Source organism: Manis pentadactyla, chromosome X (assembly GCF_030020395.1).
Source record: "Manis pentadactyla isolate mManPen7 chromosome X, mManPen7.hap1, whole genome shotgun sequence".
In the NCBI taxonomy this organism is placed as follows: domain Eukaryota; kingdom Metazoa; phylum Chordata; class Mammalia; order Pholidota; family Manidae; genus Manis; species Manis pentadactyla.
The window spans coordinates 69866572-69892088 of record NC_080038.1 but is presented as its reverse complement, the minus strand read 5'-3'; the positions used below and the strand labels follow the sequence as shown (position 1 = coordinate 69892088).

The window sequence follows — 25517 nt, the reverse complement described above, 5'->3', positions numbered from 1 at the left end:
TAGTGATTCTACAACATTTTGCTATGCTGATGGACAGTGACTGTAAAGGGGTTTATAGGGGAGACCTGGTATAGGGGAGAGCCTAGTAAACATAATATTCATCATGTAAGTGTAGATTAGTGATACCAAAAACAAAAACAAAAACAAAAAAAAAAAAAAAGGGCAGTTCCTGTGTGGTAACCTCCAATGAGTTCTACACAAGGGTATAAAGGGCATATAAAAGTGTAGGCAAAGGGTCTGTTTGTGTTTATACAGAAGATCAAAGCCTAATTGGGCTACCCTGAAAATGAACTAAGATACGATATGAAAGAGAACTTCCAACATCAGCACTCTCTGGAAGACTCATGCCAGAAGATGATCATCAAGAATCCCCAACAAATATCCACGCACTGCTACAGCTGTAGATGCACTCATCCCACCAGCTCCTGGACTTGCCATGGGAATGAAGAAGGAGATATCTAAGCTGGCCTGTGCATACAGTAAAACAACAAATTTGACTGGATCTATACTGTTGGAACTCAACCAAGAATCAGGAGAAGTGCAAATTGTAGCGCTAAAAAATCTTACAACTACAGACTATTTACTGTTAAAAGAACATAAGGGATGTGAACATTCCCCAGGAATGGGTTGTTTTAATTTGTCTGATTTCTCTCTGACTGTTCAAGTTCAGTTGGACAATATCCACCATATCATAGATAAGTTTTCACAAATGCCTAAGGTGCCTAACTGGTTTTCTTGGTTTCACTGGAGATGGCTGGTAATTACAGATATACTTTGGTTATGTAACTATACTCCTATTATGTTAATGTGTGTGCGTAATTTAAGTAGTAGCTTAAAACCTATACATGCTGAAGTTACTCTACAAGAAGATATGTCAAAGAAATAATCAATCTTCCCATGTTTTCTTCCGCCTGCTACTTCTATAGCTTTTCTTCTTCCTTCCTAGTTACAACCCTTAAATAGAATTCGTGCCTCATATCAAATTTACCGAGTATCATAATTCTTCCAAGTGGTAAAGATACCTCAAGACAAATGCTGGGCATAGAAGCTACAGGGCATAAATATGCAAAGAAGTAAAAAGCTAACCTTTTCAAACAATAAGGCTTCCCTCTCACTTACCAACTTCACATTTGCCTGTATGGCCCCGGAAGATGACTGGTTAGCCAGAGACGGGTAAGATTCCTCAAGGGAGGAACAACCTAAGACAGGCACAGTCGCAGGGGAGCCATCAGGTGAGAAATTGGGGATCAACAGAGGTGAGGCTTAGAACCTCACCCCCCCTGTTCTGAGAGAAATCTTCTGCATACGTGGATGTTTTATTGCCCTTGTCTAGCTTGGATTAACACATAGTCTACAGGCACACACCTGATCATCTACATTTGCTCTCTTACAACACTAAACTATGTTTTCTACCTTTATCTTGTATCTACCTACCACTTCAGCATTTTATTAAAAATAATAATAATAAAGAGAGAAATGTGGTATCCACATATAAATCAAGTATAAAAACCAAATGTGTATTCATATTTGAACTGACTGTTTATAGTTCATAATGCATGAGCAAAACCGAAAGTTTCTGTGATGACTGCCCTTGTACTGTTCACTATGTAACTTATTCATTGTGTAAGAATTTGTTCTACATGTAAGAACTTGTTTGTTATGCCTCAGAAGATTGGAGACTGACGAAAATTAGGCTTGGGGTGGATTAATGATTGTGCATTGAGCATTGACTCCCCTATACAGAATTTTATTGTTGTTAACAACCATTTGATCAATAAATATGAGAGATGCCCTCACACACACACACAAAAAAAAACGGGACAGACTTCCAATGGTAAAATAAATAAGTAACCGGGATGTAATGTATAGCATAAGGAATATAGTCAAGAGATTGTAACAGCTTGATAGGGTGATAGCTGGAACCTAGAATTATGTATATAAATGTTTTATCACTGTGTTGTACACTTGAAACTAATGTAATGTAATACTGTGCGTCAACTACCCTTCAATAAAAAATAATTATTTAAAAAAAAACAAAAAAAAAACTCGTATTCTCTTTGCTCTCTATTTACTTATTCCATAGTTTCTACAATAAGCTTTTCACCTTTCATGCCTATTTTTCATTAACACTTTTGATTGACTTCACTTTCATGTCATGATCCTCTGAAAGAACATACCTGTGATGAGGGACTCGTCTACCATAGAATGTCCCTCAATAACATGACCATCCACTGGAAATTTGCCTCCTGGAACCACTTTAATGATGTCTCCACGTTGTACAAGTCCCACATCCACTTGTTCTTCACTGGATATGAGATAAAATAAAGGCATCCTGACAAATATGCTTCTCACCCTTATCTTGCCATGCAAGCTTTTTAGCTCTTATGGCACTTATGGCTCCATAATTGCTACCAATGGAAGCTAGAAGAACATTTAAGCTACAATGGAACTACAATGTCAGTCCTATTCACTACTGGAGAGCAGCTCAGTACCTGGCACAAAGTAGGCACTCTAAATATTGTTGAATAGTCATTGAATGAATAAATGAAAGCTTTAGAAAATAATGTAATGGGCTTTTGTTAACTAACCAATTTATTTATTGTGTAAATTAGCTAAATAATTTTATGAGTATACAACTGAGAAATACAAAAGAATGAAATTTAATCACGTCTTTAGCTCTAATTTCCAGCTTACAGATAATACAGGAGTTTTAGAACAAGTTAAATGACTCCACAAAGATATAAAGAGACAAATCCAGACTGCGGGATATTCTAGGGGGCAGCTGATGGCTGCTCCTTTAATAGGTCAATTGTATGGATAGGGAGGAGGGGGGGATAGGGAGGAGGAGAGAAGGAGGGAGGGAGAACAGGAGGGTGGAGCTGTTCTAGATTAAAAGAAACATGTCAGTCAAATGCAATGACACATGGACCTTGCTTGAATCCATTTCAAAGAAACTTAAAACACTTTGGAGACAACAGGAGAAATGTGAATATGGACTGCGTATTAGATGATATTAAGAACTATTGTTCATTTCGTTAGATGCAATGTGGTTATTACAGTTATATAAGAGTATACCCTTTTTTTAGAGATACTACAGGAATATTTAGCAGTAAAACAACACGACTGGTTATTTACTTCAAAATACCACTGCAACAACAGAAAGAAAAATTACAGGTGAAGTATGGCAAAATGTGGATAACTGTTAAATCTGGGAGATAGATTATGTGGGTTCATTATATCCTTCCCTCAATTTCTGTGTATGTTTGATATTTCCCATAAGAAGTTAACAAAGAGAAGGGGAAAGAATGAAAATAAATACCTCAAGAGGATATTATCAGAGTCAAGAGTTACAATAGTTGCTTCCGTAGCTTGTAGAGAAATTAGCTTGGCAAGAGCTTCTGATGTTTTGCCCTATAAATTAAAACAAGCATGTTAACAATGTTAAGAAAAAGCTCAGGTCTTATCTAAAGTAAAGATATGATCTTTAATATTTACCTAGAAGACAGCCTTAAGAATATTAATTGGTTCAAATCAGAAAATTTTTCACTTCAAAAATATGATATACACAAAACACAAAATGTATTAGTAGATGTAACTTATAAATAAATAATGTACATTAATAAGAAAAACATCAAGATCTCAATAGGTACCTGGGTAAAGAACAAGAACAGGCAATTCATTTAAGAAGAAACAGAATACCCAGTATGTGGGAAAACGTTTATATCTACTATAATGTCAGAAATATAAACTAAAGCAACTCTATGATAACATTTAATGCCTAGTAACTTACCAAACATTTAGATAGGAGTCAATTCTCATGAAGTTATAATAAAACCACTTCACTAACATACTCTTGCTGGCAAAAACTGTTCTAACTTGCAGCATGAGCCATAGAAAGATTTATGCCCCTGAATCATATCTGTAGTAATTTATCCTGATATTAATTCAATAGGAATTACTATTATATATGAATATGTTTAATGCAGGATGATCTAAAATGAAAAACTGGAAATAATGTAATTGAGAAAAAAACCAGAATCATTCAGGAAGTTATAGCACATTGATTTAATAGAATATTACTCAGAAATACCAACTAATTATGTAGGCTGCAAAAAGGGGGGGGAAACTTTATAGTATTAAGGGTAGGGTATAAAGTGGTATGTATACTACATTTGCCACTGTGTAAAATATAAAGGTATGTGGAATGGGGTTAGAAAGTGATTTCCATTATAGCATGAGATTATGGGTGAATTTTTTTCTATCATTATTTTACATTTTGTGTTTGCATCAATTTTTCCATTAATAATGTGATACAAATAAATAAGTACTTCTCAAATGTCTGTTTCTTAAAATAAACATGGACATTCTGTACTATCTACAGTATTAATTCCACAGATTTGATAAATCTCCTAAAGGAATATTTAACTTAAAATACTGCCAAAACAAAAGTAGTTCTTTCAGTAAATAGTTAACTGTGTATTTCCAGTAATTGGTCTAGGAAATATTAGGGTCATTTATCCACTCAAGATAACAAATTTCATGCTTTCTTACTTTACCTTTGCTATATGTTCCAGCCACCGGCCTAATGCAATAAACACAAATAGCATAGGAGGTGTGTCAAAGAAAGTAATAGGGTTTACTTTGGCTCTCTCATACATTGCAACCAGAAGAATAACCAAGGAGTAGGCAAATGCAATGGTGGTTGCCAGCACAATCAATACATCCATATTTGCAGTTTTATGCTTCAGTGCTTTGTAGGCCTGAATATAGAAGTACCAGCCTCCAAAAAACTGCAATACAGAAACAATAATGATTGCTTTTTTAAAGATGCTGAAATTCACTATATACCTCAATAACTAAGATACAGTATCAATGGTAACTCCTTTGGCTTTTACCTAATCCATAAACACTATGGAGAAATTTCAAGCTGAAACAATACTGTTTGAATTTTAGCAAATATGTGTGTGTAGGGATTCAAATTGCTGTACAAGCCCTTGACAGTTGTCCTCTATGATCCAGTAGAGATTCCATAATATAAGGAATGTCAGATGGTTCCTGGATTTTTCTTTTTATGCTAGCAAAAACAAGAACTAGGGGAAAAAAATCACATTCTTTTGACAAGGATTTTTTACATAAAACACACATCCCCCTTTCTAAAATTCAACCTAAGGGGTATATCACAATTTATTGGATCTGTTGGCTGTTTTCATTGGTAAACATAACTGAAAAGCTTATTTTTCATTACTATAGGGAAATATACCAAGATGTTTTAAAAATCATTATTGCCTTTTATAGAGGTCAGAAAAAAGAATAGATTTATTAGACGGAAGTGTTCTACAGTAAAAGTTTATCTCAAAAGAAGAGTTGAAAATGTACAGAAAGTAATGAGCTTGTCAAGGAGAAATAATAAAACTAATATAATTATGATAATTATTTTATGTTATATAATCAATTAATAATAAATATATTTACTATAATACAATTTTCATTTTAATGTACATTACTATTATTATACTTAATGTATATTTATTTATACTTAATCTACACTAAGTATAAATAAAATTATATATTTTATTATAACTTTAAATATAAAGTTATACATAATAGTAGATATGAATACCAAACTGATACTTGAATATGAACTGAACTCTTATTCTCTGCTTTGTCACTAAACAATATCCTTAGGGTTAAATGGATTTATTATCTACTTTAACCACTCAGTTTAAAATTATTTCTGTAAAGCATAAAATGATTAGACTTCTGGTGATTATCTGTTCTGCAATTGAAAATAGCCTTCCTTACCACATTTTGGCTATTTTTCATTATTAACAAATACATTTCCTAACACTTACCTGGACAGGTACACACAATAAAAAGGATAGCAAATTCATAATGGACAATCCTGGCAGGATGTGGCGCTCCAGGAACATAGAAGAATGAATGTTGACCATTTCTTCTTGACTCATGTTCTGATTATGGTGTAGAGTTGAAAGGTGGTGGTCCATAACCATCATATATATCATGAGGCCCATTACAGGAATACAGAAAAATAGGCTTACAAGGAACGAACGTCTCCATCTTAGGGAGAAATGAAAAATCATTCCAGTAAGTAGCTAATGGTTAAAGATTCTATGTACTATAGAGAAATACAAATTGTGACCACTCCACCCAGCATAAGGATTATAAAAACTCACATGCTAACAATATATTAGATTTTTAACAAGGAGTCAAAATCACTGACACTCCAAACTACTTACTGTCTTATTTCTCGTTTATGGTCTAGGTGGCTTGCTGACCGATCCTTCTTGACCAAAGAAGCTTCAAAACCTAAGCTCTAAGGAAATTCATGAGAAAAATTATATCACTGAATGTATAAATGTATCACATAGAGAAATTCTAAGCCATGATGGTTTTATTAAGAACTTCAATTACTGAGTGCAAGTCACTCTGGGGAATACAAAGTTGAAGATGTACTTCCTTCTCTCAATTACGTTTGTCTCTAATCTTTCATCAAAAAATGAGTATTTCTTCAACTCTAGTTAATATGTATCCTACTGTTCTCAACCTAATGATTTAACTCAAGTACAGTTGTCCTCAGTAGAGGTTCTTATTGTATCAAAAAGTAAACTAAAGTCTCCAATAAGTTATTTTGGAAAAAAGCAGAGTCTGTTACTTGGCCAGGCTGACAGTATTTGATGACCTACTAAAGAGAGAATTCAGCTGTAGAATCATAAATCTTAACATTTAGATAAGCATTATCTACTAGTATTGATATATAGTAATCATTTTTATTTTAGTTTTGACATCTATCCATCCATCCCCTGAGCTAGTATAAAAAACTGAATGATAGGCCACAAAACCTAGCATAATACTAAATATGTTACTCAAGGCTTTGCATATGCAGCCTTTACTTTTATTCTATCAAAAAAGAAAAGATCACAAACATAAATGCTCCTCTGTAAAACACAGTATTTAAGTAAAACTACACATAAGTACGACTCATATGAGCACAGACAGCAACAAACACTATATTTTCAACTGCTTACAAAAACACTACCATCTTTCATTTGTTAGCAGTGTAGTACAGTGAAAAGAGCAAGTATGAGATTTTGAGTCAGAAAGATTAGGTCCGGCTGTGACACTTACTAGCTATACGACTCTGGGCAAGTAATTTAACCTGCATTTACTCACCTCCAAAATGAAGGTGACAGTACTGCTGTGAGAATTAAATTAAGATCTGAACATTTGCAATCTTAGTAAATGGCACATAGCAGATACTCAAAAATGCTAGCTTCATAAGATGTGAATGGTATTATTATTACCTATATTAACAGGATCTTATCTGAACTATTAATATGCTTTAGATCATTAGGACACCAATGATATATCACATTGAAACTTTCAAAGCACTTTCACATGTATTACCACTTAAGATTTATTGAAGAACACAGGATGAATTTGTTACAAAGAAAAGGGTTTGGTCTTGTAAATTTCTTATTGTAACTTAAAAATACATAATTTGCTTTGACATGAAAAACAACAAGGCATCTAGCAGGATGCCTCACTTTCTTAATGATTAATATAAATCTTACTCATAACAAATTGTACTATACTTCCATTTCCTAAATATTTTTAAGTGATTTGTGGTTCTATCTTAAGTCAGCTCCTGATTAATAGTGCCTAACTCTTCCTGACAAAGACAGAAAAAAAGGCAGACACATTTACATTAAATTTTGAGAAAGATGTTGTCTAGAGTAACCAAAAGGGTCCAGTTTTTGTCATTGTCTCTATCTGATACAAACCAAAAGTGATTCAACGGAGTGCTGATTGAATAGGTAAGAACACAGAAATGCAGTCTTGGCACTTACTTCAACTGTATGGATAATATCTCTGGGACCAATAATTTCTGGATCATATTTAATATGTGCTTTGTTGGTTGCCAGGGCGACAGAGCAGTAGAAGATCCCTCTGTGTTTTGTGAGGGTAGACTCTATTTTATGTACACAGGAGGCACACATCATTCCTCTCACCTGTTAAAGACAAAGGCTTTGTTATTTAGGAATATACTTCTCCATTAAACATGAGTTATTACTTTAAACTAAAATAACTCTTGTAGAACAGGGCTAAAACACAAAGTCTTATCTGTACTGTTAGTATGGTTTATGTATCATCATTAGAATGCTGTTTTTATGTCACACTGAAAAAGATATGGCCCCAGCTGCAACAGGTTAAATAGTGGATCTCATTAAAAGTCTCCCTCTTCCTGTCACTACTCAATGACAAAGGATTTGATATCTATCATTGTTTCTTATAGTCGATGCCATGCTTCCCTCTAGAATTTTTTTGCATCCTGCTGAAGCATACAGCTGTTAATATTACTTTTAGCGAAGGTTAATGGATGACAAAGTGCTGTACCTTTGTCTGAAAAAGTATATTGCCCTAGATATCAGTAATGGTGGAGTACAGATCTCTAAATATTCTCTCCTCCATAAAAGCAATGAAAAAACTGGCAAAAATTGTCAGAACCAACTTCTTTAGAAATTTGGAAATTAAACAAAAGCTTGCAGGAACCCAGGAAATATTTAGTCAAATAAATCAGATGAATCCCAATAAAACAGCAAGTTATGTGGCATTATAATTTGCATATTTCCATTCACTGCCTTCCAGGTCTATGGGAGCCATGAAGACCAATCAGTTTACAATCATGGTGAAAAACAGCATCATGGAAGCCACCAGAGAGCTCAGAAAAGGGTTGCATCTCCTTCAAAGCTTCATTCCCAGAGAACTGTCATTGTTTGATCTATCTGATGGTTTCCTGAAACATCCCACTTATGAAGATGTCTATGTTTGCCCTGATGGGAACTCAGTGAGTAGAAAAGGCTTTTTCCCTGGGAGAATTTGTCAGAAACAATTAGAGGCAATTATTTAACCTTGTGGCTGCCTGACCCAATGGACAACAGTTGGGGAAAACAACAGGCAAACCAAAAAAAAGCCTAAAAGGAAAAGCTTGGAAGCAAAATGTCCATAAGAGCTACAACATATTCCTAGGAATCTAGAAGGTCATGCACATGCACAGGGTTGTGTACATGTTCAGGGCTGAAAAGACCTGAGAAAGTCCTAACCTGTCACCTCAGGCTGACATTTAGGCTCTGCACAAGCAGGAAGTGAAGGTTAGGGGAAAAATTGACAACTGCATGGCTTAATGTTTTGAACGCAAGCCCCAACATTTATATAGAGCATCTCAACAAAGACTGAGAGACTTACTGGTTCCAGGTATTTAAGGAAATCTCTGTCCAATCATTAGCTGAACAGTGAGGTAACCAAGCATAAACTTCAGTGGCCACACAGAACAAAGAATATAGACTTTACAGAATTCATTCAGAAAAGTCAATAAGCAAATAATAACAATGACAAAGAGCAAAAACAACAAACTCTGATGGTGTGGGTGAAGAATCTTATATCTGGAGTTGCCACATTATATTTGCAACAAAAAACTGTGAGATATGCAATGAAACAAAAAGGTATGGTCCATACACAGGAAAAAAGCCACAGAAATTGTTGCTGAGGAAGCCCAGACACTGGACTTACTAGACTAAGATATTACATCAGCTATTTTAAATATACTTAATGAACTAAAGGAAACCATGTCTAAAGAATTAAAGGGAAGTATGATAACAATACCTCAATCAATAGAGAATATCAATAAAGAGAGATTAATAGTAAAGTACATGAAAAGTCAAGTTGAACAGTAAAATTTTTGAAATAGAAGCAGTGCCTAGAGGGAAATTTGTAGCTATAAACACGAAAGTTAAAAACCAGAAAGATCTCAAATAACCTAATCTTCCACCTTTAGGCACTAGAAAAAGAAGAACAAACTAAAGCAAGCAATAGGAAGGAAATAATAAATATTAGAGTAAAAATTAACAGAAGAAAATAGAGAAAATCAACAAAACCAAAAGTTCGTTCTTTGAAAAGACACAAAACTAACAAACTTTTGTTTACACTAACCAAAGGGAAAAAAAAGAAGACTCAAATGATTAATATCAAGAATGAGTGATTACTTAATAAGAATGGGGTTTCTTTTCAGGGTTATGAAAATGTTATGAAAAATTTGATAGTGGTGAGTTGCATAACTCTGAGAAAATACTAAAACCACTGAACTGTACAGTTCAAAACGCTGAGTTTTATGGCATGTGATTACATTTCAATAAAGCTATTACTTCTTAGAAGTCTTTAAAAAATAAAAATCTACCCATTCCTTTTAATAGCCGCTCAGTATCCCACTGTATGAACATATAATTTATGTAGTCCCCAACGACTGACATTTCATTTTTTTATTTGTTTGCTATTAAAAACAATACTATGGGTGGAGCCAAGATGGAGGTATGACTAGAGTAGCGGAAATCTCCTCCCAAAACCACATATATTTTTGAAAATACAACAAATACAACTCTTCCTAAAAGAGAAACTAGAAGACACAGGACAACAGCCAGACTACATCCACACCTGCGAGAACCCAGAGCCTGGCAAATGGGGTAAGATACAAGCTGCAGCCTGGCGGGACCTGAGCGCTGCTTACCCCGGCTACCGGCGGGAACAGAGGAGTCGGGGCAGGGAGGGAGAGGGAGCCCAGGACTGCTAAACACACAGCCCTAGCCATCCACACCAGAGTGCAGAAACAGTGCGTGTGCGGGGTGCTGGAAATCAGGGAAACAGGACGGTAAGACCTGTGAGCAGGTCCCCACAGTTGGTGCCACTGGGACAAAGAAAAGCGAGTGTTTTCTGAAAGTCTTAAAGGGACAGGGATGCCACCGCTGGATGGAAGCGTCCCGGGACACTTAGTCCAGCAGCTGGGAATCCTGGGGAACTCCTGGCGCCCTAATCCCCTGGACAGTAGGGCAGCTCGGAGGCCCCTCACAGAGACAATCACCCTCCTGGCCGCTTCCCCTCCGGCATGGTTCTGCCATATAAGAGCAGCAGGCCACGCCCAAAGCAACTGCAGAGGAAAACTCCACAGCGGCCAGGCAAGAATCAGAAGCCCCGTCTGCATGCAGCTTCCCAGCACAAGCCGCTAGAGGTCGCTGTTCTCCCAGGAGAGGAAGGCCACAAACCAACAAGAAGAGACGTTTTCCCAGCCGTCACTTGCGCCAGCTCCGCAAACTATCTCTATTGCCACGAAAAGGCAGAATTTTAGGCAGAACAAAATCACAGAGGCAACCCCTGAGAAGGAGATAGACCTAACCAGTCTTCCTGAAAAAGAATTCAATATAAAGCTCATAACCATGTTGATGGAACTGCAGAGAAATATACAAGAACTAAGGGATGACGTACAGAGGGAGACTACAGAAAAGAAACAATGTCTGGAAAGATTTATAAGCAGAATGGATAAAATGCAAGAGGTCATTGATGGAACAGAAACCAGAGAACAGGAAAGCACAGAGGCTGATGCAGAGAGAGATAAAAGGATCTCCAGGAATGAAACAATATTAAGAGAACTGTGTGACAAATCCAAAGGAACAACATCCGCATTATAGGGGTACCAGAAGAAGAAGAGAGAGAAAAAGGGATAGAAAGTGTCTTTGAAGGAATAATTGCTGAAAACTTCCCCAAACTGGGGGAGGAAATAATCGATCAGACCACGGAAGTACAAAGAACTCCCAACAGAAGGGACCCAAGGAGGACAACACCAAGAAACATAATAATTAAAATGGCAAAGATCAAGGACAAGGACAGAGTTTTAAAGGCAGCTAGAGAGAAGAAAAAGGTCACCTACAAAGGAAAACCAATCAGGCTATCATCAGACTTCTCAACAGAAAAATTATAAGCCAGAAGAGAATGCCATGATATATTTAATGCAATGAAACAGAAGGGCCTTGAACCAACAATACTGTATCCAGCATGATTATCATTTAAATATGAAGGAGGGATTAAACAACTCCCAGATAAGCAAAAGTTGAGGGAATTTGTCTCCCACAAACCACCTCAACAAGGTATTTTAGAGAAACTGTTCTAGACGGGAACACTCCTAAGACTAAAGAGATTTCATCAGAGAAAGTAAAATCACAGCAAAGAAAGCAGACCACCGAAATACTAACTAAAGGCAAAAAAAAAAATCAACTACCAACAAAAGCAGTTAAAGGAAACACAAAAGAGCACAGAATAAAACAACCAACATATAAAGAATAAAGGAGGAGGAATAAGAAGGAAGGGAAGGAAAGAATCACCAGACAGTGGTTATAACAGCTCAATAAGAGAGCTAAGTTACATAGTAAGATACTAAAGAAGCTAACCTTGAACCTCTGGTAACCAAGAATCTAAACACTGCAATGGCAATAAGTACATATCTTTCAATAGCTACCCTAAATGTAAATGGACTGAATGCACCAACCAAAAGACACAGAGTATTAGAATGGAGAAAAAGCAAGACCCGTCTATATGCTGCTTACAAGAAACTCACCTTAAACACAAAGACATGCACAGACTAAAAGTCAAGGGATGGAAAAAGATATTTCATGCAAACAACAGAGAGAAGAAAGAAGGGGTTGCAGTACTAGTATCAGACAAAATAGACTCCAAAACAAAGAAAGAAACAAGAGATAAAGACGGACATTACATAAAGATAAAGGGCTCAGTCCAAAAAGAGGTTATAGCCATTATAAATATATATGCAACCAACACAGGAGCACTGCCATATGTGAAACAAATACTAACAGAACTAAAGGAGGAAATAGAAAACAATGCATTCAGTTTGGGAGACTTTAACACACCACTCACTCCAAAGGACAGATCCACCAGACAGAAAATAAGTAAGGACACGAAGGCACTGAACAACACACTAGAACAGATGGACCTAATAGACATCTATAGAACTCTACATCCAAAAGCAACAGGATACACATTCTTCTCAAGTGCACATGGAACATTCTCCAGAATAGACCACATACTAGGCCACAAAAAGAGCCTCAGGAAATTCAAAAAGACTGAAATTCTACCAACTAACTTTTCAGACCACAAAGGTATAAAACTAGAAATAAATTGTACAAAGAAAGCAAAAAAGGCTCACAAACACATGGAGGCTTAACAACATGCTCCTAAATAATCAATGGACCAACAAAGAAATTAAAATAGAAATCAATGAATATATGGAAACAAATGACAACAACAACACAAAGCCCCAACTTCTGTGGGACGCAGAGGAAGCAGTTTTAAGAGGAACGAATATAGCAATCCAGGCATACTTAAAGAAGGAAGAACAATCCTAAATGAATAGTACAACATCACAATTATCGAAACTGGAAAAAGAAGAACAAATGAGGCCTAAAGTCAGCAGAAGGAAGGACATAATAAATATCACAGAACAAATAAACAAAATTGAGAAGATTAAACAGTAGAAAAAAATCAATGAAACCAAGAGCTGGTTCTCTGAGAAAATACAAAAAATAGATAAGCCTCTAGCCAAACTTATTAAGAGAAAAAGGGAATCAACACACATCAACAGAATCAGAAACAAGAATGGAAAAATCACGAAAGACTCCACAGAAATACAAAGAATTATTAAGGTCTACTATGAAAACCTATACGCTAACAAGCTGGAAAACCTAGAAGAAATGGACAACTTCCTAGAAAAATACAACCTTCCAAGACTGACCAAGGAAGAAACACAAAAGTTAAACAAACCAATTACAAGCAAAGAAATTGAAGCAGTAATCAAAAAACTACCCAAGAAAAAAAACCCCGGGCCAGATGGATTTACCTCGGAATTTTATCAGACATACAGAGAACACATAATACCCATTCTCCTTAAAGTTTTCCAAAAAATGGAAGAGGAGGGAATACTCCCAAACTCATTCCATGAAGCCAACACACCCTAATACCAAAAACAGGCAAAGACCCCACCAAAAAAGAAAATTACAGACCAATATCCCGGATGAATGTAGATGCAAAAATACTCGATAAAACATTAGGAAACCAAATTCAAAAATATATCAAAAGGATCATACACGACGACCAAGTGGGATTCAACCCAGGCATGCAAGGATGGTACAACATTCGAAAGTCCATCAACATCATCCACCACATCAACAAAAAGAAGGACAAAAACCACATGATCATCTCCATAGATGCTGAAAAAGCATTCAACAAAATTCAACATCCATTCATGATAAAAACTCTCAGCAAAATGGGTATAGAGGGCAAGTACCTCAACATAATAAAGGCCATATATGATAAACCAACAGCTAACATCATACTAAACAGCGAGAAGCTGAAAGCTTTTCCTCTGAGATCGGGAAAAAGACAGGGATGCCCACTCTCCCCACTGTTATTCAACATAGTACTGGAGGTCCTAGCCATGCCAATTAGACAAAACAGAGAAATACAAGGAATCCAGATTGGTAAAGAAGAAGTTAAACTGTCACTATCTGTAGATGACATGATATTGTACATAAAAAACCCTAAAGACTCCACCCCCAAAACTACTAGAACTGATATTGGGATACAGCAAAGTTGCAGGATACAAAATTAACACACAGAAATCTGTGGCTTTCCTATACACAACAATGAACCAATAGAAAGAGAAATCAGGAAAACAATTCCATTCACAACTGCATCAAAAAGAATAAAATACCTATGAATAAACCTAACCAAAGAAGTGAAAAACTTATATCCTGAAAACTATAAGACACTCTTAAGAGAAATTAAAGAAGACACTAACAAATGGAAACTCATCCCATGCTCTTGGCTAGGAAGAATTAATATTGTCAAAATGGCCATCCTGCCCAAAGCAATATACAGATTTGATGCAATTCCTATCAAATTACCAACTACGTTCTTCAACGAACTGGAACAAATAGTTCAAAAATTCACATGGAATCACCAAAGACCCCGAATAATCAAAGGAATCCTGAGAAAGAAGAATAAAGTGGGGGGGGATCTCGCTCCCCTAATTCAAGCTCTACTACAAAGCCATAGTAATCAAGACAATTTGGTACTGGTACAAGAACAGAGCCACAGACCAGTGGAACAGATTAGAGTCTCCAGACATTAACAGAAACACATATGGTCAATTAATATTCAATAAAGGAGCCATGGATATACAATGGGGAAATGACAGTCTCTTCAACAGATGGTGCTGGCAAAACTGGACAGCTACATGTAAGAGAATGAAACTGGATCACTGTCTAACCCTGTACACAAAAGTAAATTTGAAATGGATCAAAGACCTGAATGTAAGTCATGAAATCATAAAACTTTTAGATAAAAACATAGGCAAAAATCTCTTGGACAATAACATTAGCGACTTCTTCATGAACATATCTCCCTGGACAAGGAAAACAAAAGCAAAAATGAGCAAGTGGGACTATATCAAGATGAAAAGCTTCTGTACAGCAAAGGACACCATCAACAGAACAAAAAGGTACCCTACAGTATCAGAGAATATATTCGTAAATGACAGATCCAATAAAGGGTTGACATCCAAAATATATAAAGAGCTCATGCTCAACAACCTCAACAAACAAAAAGCAAATAATCCAATTAAAAAATGGGCAGAGGAGCTGAACAGTTCTCCAAAGAATAAATTCAGATGGCCAACAGACACATGAAAAGATGCTCCACATCACTAGTTATCAGAGAAATGCAAATTAAAACCACAATGAGGTATCACCTCACACCAGTAAGGATGGCTACCACCCAAAAGACAAACAACAACAAATGTTGGTGAGGCTGTTGAGAATGGGTAAACCTCCTACACTGCTGGTGGGAATGTAAATTAGTTCAACCATTGTGGAAAGCAGTATGGAGTTTCCTCAGAATGCTCAAAATAGACTTACCATTTGACCCAGGAATTCCACTTCTAGGAATTTACCCTAAGAATGCAGCACTCCAGTTTGAAAAAGACAGATGCACCCCTATGTCTATTGGAGCACTATTTATAATAGCCAAGAAATGGAAGCAACCTAAGTGTCCATCAGTAGATGAATGGATAAAGAAGATGTGGTATATATACACAATGGAATATTACTCAGCCATAAGAAGAAAACAAATCATACAATTTGCAACAGCATGGATGGGGCTAGAGGTTATTATGCTCAGTGAAATAAGCCAAGTGGAGAAAGACAAATATCAAATGATTTCCCTCATCTGTGGAGTATAAGAACAAAGGAAAAACTGAAGGAACAAAAGAACAGCAGAATCACGGAACCCAAGAATGGACTAACAGTTACCAAAGGGAAAGAGGCTGGGGAGAATGGGAGGGTAGGGAGGGATAAGGGCGGGGAAGAAGAAAGGGGGTATTATGATTAGCATGTACAATGTGGGGGATGGGGGAAAGGGGAGGGCTGTGCAACACAGAGAAGACAAGTAGTGATTCTACAACATCTTACTATGCTGATGAACAGTGACTGTAATGGGGTTTAGGGGGTACTTGTAGGGGAGAGCCTAGTAAACATAATGTTCTTCATGTAATTGTAGATTAACGATAACAAAAAAAGGGAGGGATTACTCCCTGATAGGATAAAATTCACTGCAAATCAACGATTAATGCATGCTTTACATATCCTTAATTTTGATCTTTTAAAGGGTGTTGGATGATCAGTTATGGAAGTGAATTTTTGTGATAGTATTTCTTTCTCTAAAAAAAAAGGCAGTTCCTGTGTGGTGGTCTCCAATAGGTTCTCCACAATGGTATAAAGGTCATATCAAAGTGTGGACAAAGGGTTTGTTTGTGTTTTCATAGAGGATCAAAGCCTAATTTGGCTACCCAGAAAGCGAATTAAGATACGATATGAAGAAGAACTTCCAACATCAACATCCTCTGGAAGAGTCATTCCAGAAGATGACCATCAAAAAACTTCAACAAAGATCCTGGCGCTGTTGCAGTTGTAGCTGCATTCATCCCGCCAGTTCCTGGACTTGCCATTGGGATGCAGAAGGACATATCTAAGCTGGCCTGTGCATACAGTAGAACAACAAATTTGACTAATTCTATACTGTCGGAACTCAACCAAGAACTAGGAGAAGTGCGAGTTGCAGTGCTTCAAAATCGTGCTAGTATAGACTATCTATTGTTAAAAGAACATATGGGATGTGAACAGTTCCCAGGAATGTGTTGTTTTAATTTGTCTGATTTTTCTCAAACAATTCAAAATCAGTTAGACAATATCCATCATATTATTGATAAGTTTTCACAAATGCCTGGGTTACCTAACTGGTTTTCTTGGTTTCCCTGGATATGGCCGGTAACTGTAGGTCTGCTTTTGCTATGTATCTGTATTCCTATTCTGTTAAGGTGTGTATGCAATCTAATTAGTAGTGTGTTAAAACCTATACATGCTTATGTTACTGTACAAGAAGTTATGTCAAATAATCAATCTTCTCATGTTTTCTTCTGTCTGCTACTTCTATAGCTTTTCTTCTTCCTTCCTAATTACAGCCCTTTAGTAGAATTCGTGCCTCATATTTAAAATTACTGAGTATCATAATTTTTCCAAGCGGTAAAGATACCTCAAGACAAGTGCTGGGCATAGAAGCCACAGGGCATAAATATGCAAAGAAGTAAAAAGCTAAACTTTTCAAAGAATATTGCTTCTCTCTCACTTACCAAATTTATATTTCCCTGTATGGCCCCGGAGGACGGCTGGTTAGCCAGAGACGGGTAAGATTCCTCAAGGGAGGAACAACCTAAGACAGGCACAGTCGCAGGGGGGCCATCAGGTGAGAAATTGGGGGTCAACAGAGGCGAGGCTTAGAACCTCACCCCCCCTCTTTTGAGAGAAATCTTCTGCATCCATGGATGTTTTGTCACCCTTGTCTAGCTTGGATTAATACTTAGTCTATAGGCATAGACCTGATCATCCACACTTGCCTTCTTACAGCACTAACTTATGCTTTCTATCTTTATCTTGCATCTACCTACCACTTCAGCATTTTATTAAAAAAAAATAAGGGAGAAATGTGGGATTCACATATAAATCAAGGATAAAAATCAAATGAACAATCATATCTGACTTGATTGTTTATAGTTCATGATGCGTGATCAAAACTGAAAGTTTTTGTGATATGACTGCCCTTGCACTGTTCACCATGTAAGAACCTATTCACTATGTAAGAATTTATTCACCATGTAAGAACTTGTTCGTTATGCTTCAGAAGATTGGAGACTGTTGAGAGTTAGGCTTGGGGTTGATTAATGATTGTGCATTGAGTCCCCTATACAGAATTTTATTGTTGTTAACAACCATTTGATCAATAAATATGAGAGGTGCCCTCTGAAAAATAAAAAATAAAAAAAACACAATACTATAATGAATACCTTTGCACACATCATTTCATACATATGCAAATATGTCTTTTGGATAACTTCCTACAAGTGGAATTTCTGAGTCAAAGGCTATGTGCAACTTTACTTTTGATAGATACTGCCGAATTCCTCTGCTGAGCCTTATCAGTTGGTACTCCACCAACAAGAAAGGTCATACACACACAGTGTTCAGAAAATTGTTTTTTATCTTTACCAATCTAATAGATGAAAAATGGCACAGTGCAATTTTAATTTGATTTACTCTTATTACAAATGAAGCTAAACATTTTCTTATGTTTACAGAGGTACTGTTCTGGCTTTTCTGTAAACTGTCAGTTCATATCCTTTGTCATCTTTCTTTTGGGTTGCTAGCTCTTACTGATTTATAACAATTCTTCATATATTAAGAAAATTAACTTTCATCTATCATATGAATTACAATTATTTTACTTGCCTTTTGACTTTATGGTATTTTTCTCCCAAGAAGAAAATTTTATGTACCTGAATTTATCAATCTTTTATTTCATGGATTTTATATATTTAGAAAGGCCCTTCCTTATTTTAAAATTTCTTAAGTGATGGGTTAGATGTTGTCCTTGAGGAAAGCTAGATAGAGGCTACATGGAAATTCTCTGTACTACTTTTGCAACTTCTTTGTTAGTCTAAAATTATTTCCACCAATGAATTAATGGACTGATGTAATATAAAACAAATACAGTAAATGTTAATAGGTGGTCTTTATAAGGGTGTCCACTGTACAGTTCTTTTCACTTTCCTGATGTCTAAAATTTTTGTAATAAAATATTGAATAAAAGAACCTCTAAATATTTCTTCTAGTAATTTCATGTTTTCATTCTTCTCATTCAAATTTTTGTTTGAGGTAGAACTTATTTTGATGCAGGGTCAAATTTTTTTGTTTTAATTGTTTAAGTTTTACAAATAAAACTTGATTGCTGAGTTGAATGAAATGTGCATTTTAAACCGATACACCTTATACCTGGGTTTTGTTATTTCATTTATAAAATTTAAGTCTTTAATGCATCTGTAATGTATTCTATTATAAGCTACTAGGTAGGAATCATACTATATTTTAAAAGCTGATTTTCATTTATTCATTCAAACCCAATTATTTTTTGGTTCTTAATAGAGACATGATTATCTTTGACATTCCATGCTTGAAGGCCACCACTAAGTCCTATCTTATCCTACCATTTTCCAGTTTCCTTAATTTTCCTTTTATATCTCATTTTCCCAACCTTTAATTATCTTTGGAACTCTCTTTTCTGAATCCTCACTAAGTTTTTCCAGGAAATTTTGTTAATCACAAAAATTCTTACTTACAACAAGTTCCAAAACACCATCCCCTTCATCAGCATTCTCTATCACAGTGGCTCCAAATCCAAGCTCTCGGATAAGCTCAGCTATCACTGGGGGTTGTATAACTGCAGGATTATATCTTACTTCTGCCTTGCCAGCCATTAGAGCCACAAGTACAGAATATATTCCTAGGACATTGATAAGAAAATTCAGAAAACATTCCTTATAAGAAAGAGTAATGCTGTAAGTTTTATCATTTTTAAATTAACTGTGAAAGGGTTAAAGTGAATCTGGAGAATTTTATTACCTAATTATATACAATCTTGAGGCCAAAGCAAATAGAACTATTTGAAAAGGGGGCCTTAATTTTTTAACTTTTTAATATGGAAAATTTCAATCATATAGATAAAAGAAAGAATAACATAATAAACCCAACATGTACATCACCCAGCTTCAAAAATTATCAATAATACTGGGCTGATCTTGTTTCATCTGTATTTGTACCCACTTACTCCCTGCCCTCTACACTGATTATTTTGAAGCATATCCCAGATATCATATCATTTAATAAGTATTTAAATATGTATCTCTAAAAAATACTCTTCTATATTTAAAAAATTGCCATAATACCATTATCACACCTAAAATAATTCCTCAGTATCACCCAATACCCAGGCAGTATTCACATTTACACAATTATCTAATAACTGTGTATTAGTTAGTTTGTTTGAATTGAGATCTAAATGAGGCCCATGAATTACAATCAGTTAAGACATTATCATGTAAACATACAGCATTTTTAGAAACTAATAAGACAGAGTCCCAGAGAAAGGAACTCACACACTTAGGAATCACTGCAATTACAGCAAAGAACCCAACAATGTTTTAATATACACATTATAATATTATCAAATAATGGTCATTTCTTAAAATTCTCCAGTTTTACTATCTGGTACACACTAATCTAAAATGCTCTTATTCCTAGAAAAAAAAGTGCCACATAACTTGTTAACAGAACAGAGGGGTTCATTTTAGGGCAGTCATGCTGTTCTCTGGTGCAATCCACCCCACTTCTCTAGGCCAGTCACTGCTGTTATTGCCAGGAAGAAAACTAATTCCACACAGTAGAAATGGCTGCTCCTTCTAAGAATCTGAGGCACTTGTTGGCTACCTGACAGGAAATGGGGATCAACAGTCCATAGTTCAGCTCGGGGGTTTGATAAGAAGAAAAATATCCAAGTATTAATCTAATAATGGTTTTTAGTAAGAAAATTAAGTACCTAACATAACCTATGTTTTCCATCTAGAGTACTTACACTCTGGGTTTTGTGGGTACCAAAATAAATTCAGAGGATCTGTTCACAGGAAAGTGTCAGCAATAAGAGAAGGGTATAGATAAAGTAGGAAAAATTTTACTGCTTCAGTTGAATGTAATTTATAGCCAAACAGAAATAGAAGGGAAAATCTGACTTTTCAATTTTCAAAAAAAGTTTTCATACTTACATAAATTTTGTAAATTTAAAAAATTCTCACTTCAAGCTATAATTAGAAGTCTTTCTATTCATTTTCAGAAACATAATGCAAACTAAATTGAGAGTAGTAGTATTTACTTAGTTTTAAAAAAAAAGTGAACGCAGTGACCCCACAAGGCCAATGGTATTCCTAATTGGGTTAAGAGGTGGTAAAGGGAATAGTAGGGACTAACTGGAAGAATCTGCTCAATGGATTTTTTAAAAAAAGGATTTGTAATTACATAAGCATTGCTTGCCACCTGAAAAGGGCTCTCTCTGAATTACCCAAAAATAGTTGATTCTAAAATTAAACAGAAACCTAGCAAATCTCTTTTTGCTCTCATTTGCTTGCAACCTCCCTCCCTTTCTTTTTTATTCAAACAAGGTGTAACATAAGCTTTAGCCTTAACTGCATTCTAATTAGATACAGTAGAGGCTGAAATCTTGGTTATATCAAGTTCTCCCAGCCATTTTCTCTACTGCAAACACCAGGTTGGGAGTAGTAGTTTTTTAATGGATAGCTCTTATTTTTTATAACCTATAATTAAAACTTATACACAATATTAAGTATTTTTGAACATTTTTACTGCCAACAAAGATTAGCAATTGAACTGTTGGAAGAGAACAATATAATTCTAAACAACCTTGATTATGGTCTGGTGCTTGGTCCAGGTATAATAATATTGAAACTTAGGGATTCTAGTTGTTAGTTTTAAATAACCATAGCCATTATCAAAAAAATTGGTATGTTTCTTAAAATCCACTGCAGCCAAGATCCATACAGAATAGTAATCTTATATATTTCCTTCTGCTATTTTCCTACAAATTTCACTGATATTAAAATGTGATCCTGAGGTAAACAAGATAGGAACTGTATCTAAGGGAACAAAAGGGACTAACAAAAACTGGCTGTCAGGAAGTCACGGTTGTCCTGCACATCACTGATAGTCTTTATGGGCCTTTGCAAGAATCATAAAAATGGTTACAAAACACATAAGAGGACAAAAGAACAGAATTCTCAAACTAGTACACAAAATAATAGTCTTTAAGAGTGTCTCACCTTCTTCTCGTCTTAAATTCCGTTCAATGTTTGCTACACAGGAAGCACAAGTCATGCCAGTAACCTGTATGTAACACTTAGATGAAGTCTTTGCCTCCTCCTTGTCGTGAACTGGTGTCATCACTCTAGTATAAAATTCATTAGTTGATGTCAAAAGTGGCATTTCCGATGAGGGCTGTGCTATTACTACCAAGGGCTCATTTGTATCTGGTGGACAGGAAAAGAGTCTTTTCATTTCTGGTGTTCTCCAGCTGCATACTTCATCGCAATCCACACCTCCAGGCACCATCAATTCATTCCTTTAAAACCAGCAAGTACCTAGAGCTCTTAGCAATGTTATCTTTACACTTGCTAGGAAGTGACTTACGGTTTTAATACCACCCATCCCAGATTTCAGGAAAATTTCCAAAGAAATTAAGTTATTTCAGGTACCAGCGGTGGTCCAAAATATCATCTGCTATTTTCAGACTCTAGAAGTCCCGTATTAAAATAAGTCACTAAGGTAGTAGTAGTTCTTTTGGCTACCTTGGCATGCATGACCTCTCAACAAAGATTCATAAAATCGTGACCTTTACCCCAGTGAGTGAGGCAAGCAGAAAAGCAAAAGCTTCTGTCTTCCCCAGAGGCAGTGCAGGTGTTAAAAAGCCACAATGAATTACTTGGTTAGTTTCTTTAAATTAGCTTTTCTATATAGGCTGTAGCAATATTACTTGTGCTTAAATGAATTCAAAAGGAAGGTTAACTTTCCTACACTTGAGGCAACAATCAGAAAAGACTCCAAAAGTTTCAGGAGTTTCCAATCTGATCTTTAAGACTGGTAGGTTCAGTGCCAGAAATAATGAGAAGAGTAAATACATAATCAGAAAGTGACTTAAAAACAACAATAAACATCATGTCTGTAACTTACAAATGATTCACAAAAAGTTATCTATATATGTGTGTGTGTATGTATATATCTGTCTACAGAGAAAGAATGATAAAACAAATGTGGTAAAATATTAACTGGGGAATCTGAGTGAAGTTAGTAAACAGGAATTCTTTATACTATTCCTGCAGCTTTTCTGCAAGTCTGAAATTCAAGATTTAGAATTTACAAAAAAGGAAAGGAATGTAATTATTTGTTTGCTGTAATTGGTTAGAAAAGACTTAACTTCATATATGTCTTTTTAAGAGAATGATGAAATTAATGGTCATAATAAAAAGCACCTCTCGTTTTTCTCACTACCTCCTCTAACATTTACAGCCCACCCAGGACTAGTACGATATGCAAGCAAAATGTGCTGTGCCCTCTCTGTCTGGGAATGAGTCACAGTGGTAGTGGGTCACAGACTACCATTGGATCAGCACTGACAAGTAGCCACAATTCTGGAGGCATCTTTAACTCTGATACCTAGCAGAAACATGGAACGCAGTCATTGGTATCAACGTTTTATCCCAATAATATGGGTCACTGTAGTCACAGCTCTAGGCTCTTTTATGGTGCTATTCACTGCCAAGGTTTTTTTTACCTACTCATCATGGCCATTAATGTGTTTGCTGTAAGCCCTAACAGATTCAGGACACATAACAGGCTCCTGGTAATTATTTGTTGAATAATTGATTCCTGGGCCTCTGGACAATAGTAGGCTGAGATATTTGCCACTGTTAAAAGTTACTGAACATGCTTAATTCATCATCCCTGAGGACTAGGTCGGAGGTAGATATAGTGCAAGATTCACTCCATCTGCGACGCCACCTAAGGTAATTGGAACGTTGCTTTTGCTCTGCTCATATTTGTTATATGAAACCTAATAAATGCTATTTTAAGTTATATTATTTAATGTTATATTATTATGTTAGATGAACAATGCTAACATAATTTAATTCAGAAATTTTATTCTTAGAGGTCAGTAAAGCAAATCATTTAAACCAGTGCTTCTCAAACTTTAACATTAACACAAATTACCCGGAGAGCTTATTAAAATTAGAGTGTAGATTTTTATTTAATAGGTCTGCCATGGGCCAGAGAGCCTGTATTTCTAACAAGCTCCCAGGTAATGCTGATACTGCAGATCTGTGAGCCATACTTTCAGTTGCAAAAATACAGAACAAAGTGAATAGGACAAATTCTGTTTGCGGTCGGAAAGTTTGTGAGGTCCTTGCTTACAGTAATGACAGATAACAGATTTGATCATGAAAAATATTTCAGTTTTATACCATATGTGATATAAGGTTGATATGATTTAAGTTCCTATATGTAAGAGGCATAGAACTAACCCAGCATAAATGACCTGGTTGACTGATACTGATGCAGATTAAAGTTACTTATGTAGTGTCTATGTATGCCTAAGTATTAATAGAAACCCTGAGGACTAATTCAACATTAGGAATTAGTAAAGTGTGAATGAATATAGTTTCAAATACCATCACTTTGAATACTTCAAAAAATTGTAGGTGATGATAGATACAACTGATTTTGCAAAAACTAATTTTAGTCATTTTTTATGGCTAATTTTCATTTTATGGATAGTTTCACTTCTGGTATTTTCTAATTTAATTTTTTTCTTCTGGTTCCACAGTTATTTCCTTTTGAAATTATAGATTTCCTATAGTTTGTTCACACTTTTAGTACAGGAGGCTCTTTGACATTTTAGTATTCTGCATGAATTTTCTAATAGGGAATTATATATCTCTTTTAGAGCACAAGAATCTTGGTCTTTTGAGATTTTATTTATTAAAGTGAGAATACTAGATGGCAATGTAAAATGGTGTAACCACTTTGGAAAACAGTTTGGCAGTTCCTGGAAAAAGTTAAACATATTCACCATATGACCCAAAAGTTCTATTCCTACGTATATACCCAGGAGAAATAAAGACATATATTCATGCAGATACTTGTACTCAAATGTTCACAGCAACATTATTCATAATATCCAAGGAGTGGAAACAACTCAAATTTCCAACAACTGTCAAATGGAAAAACAAAATGAGGTACATACATATAATGGAATACTATCCGGTAATAAAAAGGAATGAAGTACTGATACATGTTATGAACGTGGATGAACATATGTGTACCTTGGAAACATTATACTAAGTTTAAGAAGTTACACACAAAAGGTGAAATATTCTATGAGCCCACTTACATGGTGCCTAGAGTTGTCAAACTCATGAAGACAGAAAATACAATAGATAACAGGGCTAAAGGAGGGAAGGGGAAATACAGAGTGACTGATAATGTGTATGGGGTTTCTTTTGGGAGTGATGAAAATGTTCTAAAATCAGATAGTAGAAATGGTTGCAAAACTCTATGAATATAACATAATCTCACTGAATTGTGTAGGGGTAAATT

At 35.6% G+C, this 25517-nt stretch overlaps 1 protein-coding gene across 7 annotated transcripts in view; it reads right to left on the bottom strand.

The window, feature by feature from the left end:
• Positions 1-25517, bottom strand: part of ATP7A (ATPase copper transporting alpha) — a 194686-nt gene that overhangs the window by 36526 nt on the left and 132643 nt on the right. For all 7 annotated transcript variants that reach the window (XM_057495796.1, XM_036929137.2, XM_036929136.2 and 4 more), the window contains 8 exons: positions 22187-22393; positions 19640-19803; positions 7869-8030; positions 6258-6334; positions 5853-6078; positions 4557-4790; positions 3320-3411; positions 2178-2305 (listed from right to left, as the gene is read on the bottom strand). In XM_057495796.1, the coding sequence (XP_057351779.1) occupies positions 2178-2305; positions 3320-3411; positions 4557-4790; positions 5853-6078; positions 6258-6334; positions 7869-8030; positions 19640-19803; positions 22187-22393 (1290 nt within the window). The remainder of the gene's footprint in view (positions 1-2177; positions 2306-3319; positions 3412-4556; positions 4791-5852; positions 6079-6257; positions 6335-7868; positions 8031-19639; positions 19804-22186; positions 22394-25517) is intronic.